Raw genomic sequence first — 3,590 nt, 5'->3', positions numbered from 1 at the left:
AGAGTTTGTTTGAAGAAAGGTAGGGCTCTTAATTGCCCCAAATGAGGGATTTATTTTGCTAGTTGTAGTGGCAAGGACATAATGTTTGACTCTGTAGGATTAGCATCACTAGGTTCTACTATACAAGTTGCTTTTTAAAAACCAAAAGTTTAGGAGCTGCTATTTAATTTTTTTTGGTCACTCTACTTTTTTCATGCCAGTTAATGTGTGGCAAAATACAAAATTGCTTTTCCTCTATTTTGTTTGAACCTTGCTTCGCCTCTCTGGTTGTCAAGACATTTACTAAGGTACAAAATCTTTATTTAAAGCGAAATACCAGGGAATAGTAGTGAGAATGAAATAGTGCTGAGAACTATTATCACTGAAACATATTTCATTTTAAATTTAAAAATCTAATATTTAGATAATAATGACTATTATTTATTGAGCAATTGTTATAGTATCTTTTATGCTTATTCTTATTATTCCCATTTTATAAGATGAAGAAGCTAAAGGACACAGAAAATGATTAAGTAACTTGCCCCATGTCAAATTATTTAACTTCTTTACTAAAGGAAAGCTGGGATTTGAATCCAAGTTCTTAATAACTGTTGCCCCTGTTTTAGTAATAAAAATATAATTTTAAAAACAGACATGCAAGTAATATATTGGTTTATATGAAAAGAAGTTCCACAAAAAATAATATATAAGCATTCTGCATTAAATTTTCATTTGATTTTCAAATAATTACATTGAAAATACTCTTGTTCTATTCAATGTTATAGCTTAGGGAGTTTGTATTTCCTTAACATTTATATACATCTCATTTGTCAGAAATCTCAGGTATTTCCCAAGAAAACATTAAAAATATCCTCACATAATTACTACTTTTTTTATCAGCTCTTTGGACAAAGAATGAAGGTTAATTCTAATGACTGAATTAATGAAACATGCCTTGATATTTTTTCTAAACTAACTAAAGCACATATCTGTATCATACCTATGAACCCCAGACTAATTATTAGCAGTAATTACTAATCAGTAATTATCAGTAGTAATTTATTTGTTGTTTTGCTTTATGCATGCATTTACTTACTGAAATGTTTATCAGCCTCTTCACATAAGCCAACATTAATTGCCCACCAGTTTGTTTATTCACTGCAACCTTTCCCTTCCTCCATCTTCTGGACCTGAATATGGAATTTAATCTAATTTAAAGAATTGGTTCTATGAAAGTTATTGGGAGAAATTCAGAATATACAGGAGTAATAAAACTTATTTCAAACTGTGAAACAACTTTGATTACTGGAGGATGAGTTTTTCTGTTTGTAAATATTCTCTTCACCCACCCCAATCTTTTAATCATGTTACCCTATAAAAACAAAGGGAGGCCAAGCATGGTGGCTCATGCCTATAATCTTAGCACTTTAGGAGGCCAAGGAAGGAGGATTGCTTGAGGCCAGGGCTTCAAGACCAGCCTGGGCAACATAGAGAGACCCCATCCCTACAAAAAATAGAAAAGTTAGCAGGGCATGGTGGCATATGCCTGTGGTCCCAGCTACTCAGGAGGCTGAGGCAGGAGGATCGCTTGAGCCTAGGAATTTGAGGTTGCAGTGAGCTATGATGACTCTAGCCCAGGCAACAGAGCAAGATTCTGTCTAAAAAAAAAAACTCAAATCCAAAAGGACTCATTTGTTCATTTATTCAATAAACATGGTGATAGCTTACATTTATATAGGATTTTACAGTATACAGAATGCTTCACAGAAATCTTTCCATTTCAACCAAACAATAGCTTTGGGAGACCTGTGGGAAAAATCATGTTCATCATGCTACTGTTATTATAGTTTCTATTTGTTCAGTACTTCCTATATAACAGGCAGTGTACCAGATTCTTGATTTAAGTCATCATTATCACCATTTTGCAAATAAGGAAACTAATATGTGGAGGTTAAACTTGCTAAGATCATATGGCTGTGACGTGAAACCATATTTCTGATCTAGATCTGTCTTGCAGAAACCCATCCTCTTTTCACTGTGCCATGCTGCTACTATTTTTCAGATGAGAAACATTAGATGACTTGCCCAAAGTCATAGAGCTAATAAATAGCAGAACTGGACTTTTATACTTAGAATTACTCAATTGTAGGTATTATAATACCTACAATAAGCATTTATTGAGTGCCTACTATGTGCTAGTTGCTGGGGACAGAGTCTCTGCTTTTTAGTGAAGAATGCAGACATGTAAGTGAATAATTTCAGAACAGTGCACCAAGTGCTGTAATAGAAGTATATATACAATTACTGTGAAACTAAAGTCACTTTATTTAAAATGAGTACCTATCTACGTATTAAAAAGTATTTGGCATTTTAAATGTTAATAGATACCCATTTATTTGTCTTTTAGTACAAAGAACTGGAATACACCACTTATATTTGACCTTAAAGAAGGAACTGTTAGTTTAATTCTACAGGCTGAAAGGTAATTTATTGTGTTTAACTATTGTATTTGGGGTTAAAATATCTCAAATAGCAATACAGCACTCTTTAGAGCATCCCATTTACAGAATGTTACACTAGTCATTTGGAACCAATCCGTTTCTATTATGTGTTTTAGAAGAAGAGCATAAGCTCTTAAATCAGTGGTTCTGAAACTTTTTAGTCTCAGAAATTTTTTACATTCTTAAATAATTATTGAAAGTTATATGTGGGTTATATATATATCAGTATTTACTATATTAGAAATTCAAAATAAAAAATTTAGAAGGTATTAATTTATTTAAAATGGTAAGAATAAACTCATTACAAATAAACATCAGAGTAATGACATGAGAGAATGAGAGTGACACATGGAAACTACTATGAAATAGTTCCGACCTCACAGCCCCCCTATTTTCTATTTTGTTCTGTTTCTGTTTTTGTTTTTAAATATCAGTTGAAACTCTTTGGTTTCGTGAGCCACTACTGGCCTGTGACCTGAAGTTTGAAAAATAGTATTCTCTATCAAGACCTTTAGTGTATACAGGACTAAGAAACTCCAGGCAGTTAACTGGAGTAAATCAGGAATAGCTATTACTCAAGAACCTACACTTTTCCATGAAAACTGTCAATTAGTTTCTCAAGTACAGTGATACCATGCTAAATCAGAGGACAGACTTAGAAAGCTACAACCCAATAAAACCTGGAATAAAGTTTGAAAATATAATCGACAGTTACCTAAATAGCCACCCATAAAACATTTGCACTAAAACCAAATACTTTATTCCTCATCCCTTTACTCATCACCTAGGCAGCTCTTAATAGTGTTTGTTATCAGGTTTTCTAGCCCACAGCTTTTTATAAATAGCAAACTAGAAGAGGAATGGTGCTGTTGGGCTGTTAGAGGCTGGCACAATGACAGGAAGAAAAGTGACTGCCTGGCAAGGAAGCATGGAGAAAACTGAAAGCACAGAACTGTGTAGCTGAGTAGTATAATTATTCTGAGCACCAACAGATTTTCACGAGTATCAAAGCTATACGTTAAATAGTTGCTGGAGTTCGATCATCATATTGATGACTTTGAATGATCAAGAAAATGTTATGTCAAATTTTAAATCACTGTTTAATGAAAT

The 3,590-nt window shown here is 33.1% G+C and overlaps 1 protein-coding gene across 1 annotated transcript in view; it reads left to right on the top strand.

The window, feature by feature from the left end:
* Nucleotides 1-3,590, top strand: part of IFT80 (intraflagellar transport 80) — a 117,185-nt gene that overhangs the window by 82,442 nt on the left and 31,153 nt on the right. The window contains 1 exon segment of the mRNA XM_012650422.1: nt 2,387-2,484. Coding sequence (XP_012505876.1) covers nt 2,387-2,484 — 98 coding nt within the window.

The sequence above is a fragment of the Propithecus coquereli genome, unplaced genomic scaffold (genome assembly GCF_000956105.1).
Source record: "Propithecus coquereli isolate 6110/MARCELLA unplaced genomic scaffold, Pcoq_1.0 Scaffold325, whole genome shotgun sequence".
Classification (NCBI taxonomy): Eukaryota; Metazoa; Chordata; class Mammalia; order Primates; family Indriidae; genus Propithecus; species Propithecus coquereli.
This window is presented reverse-complemented; position numbering and strand designations above follow the sequence as displayed.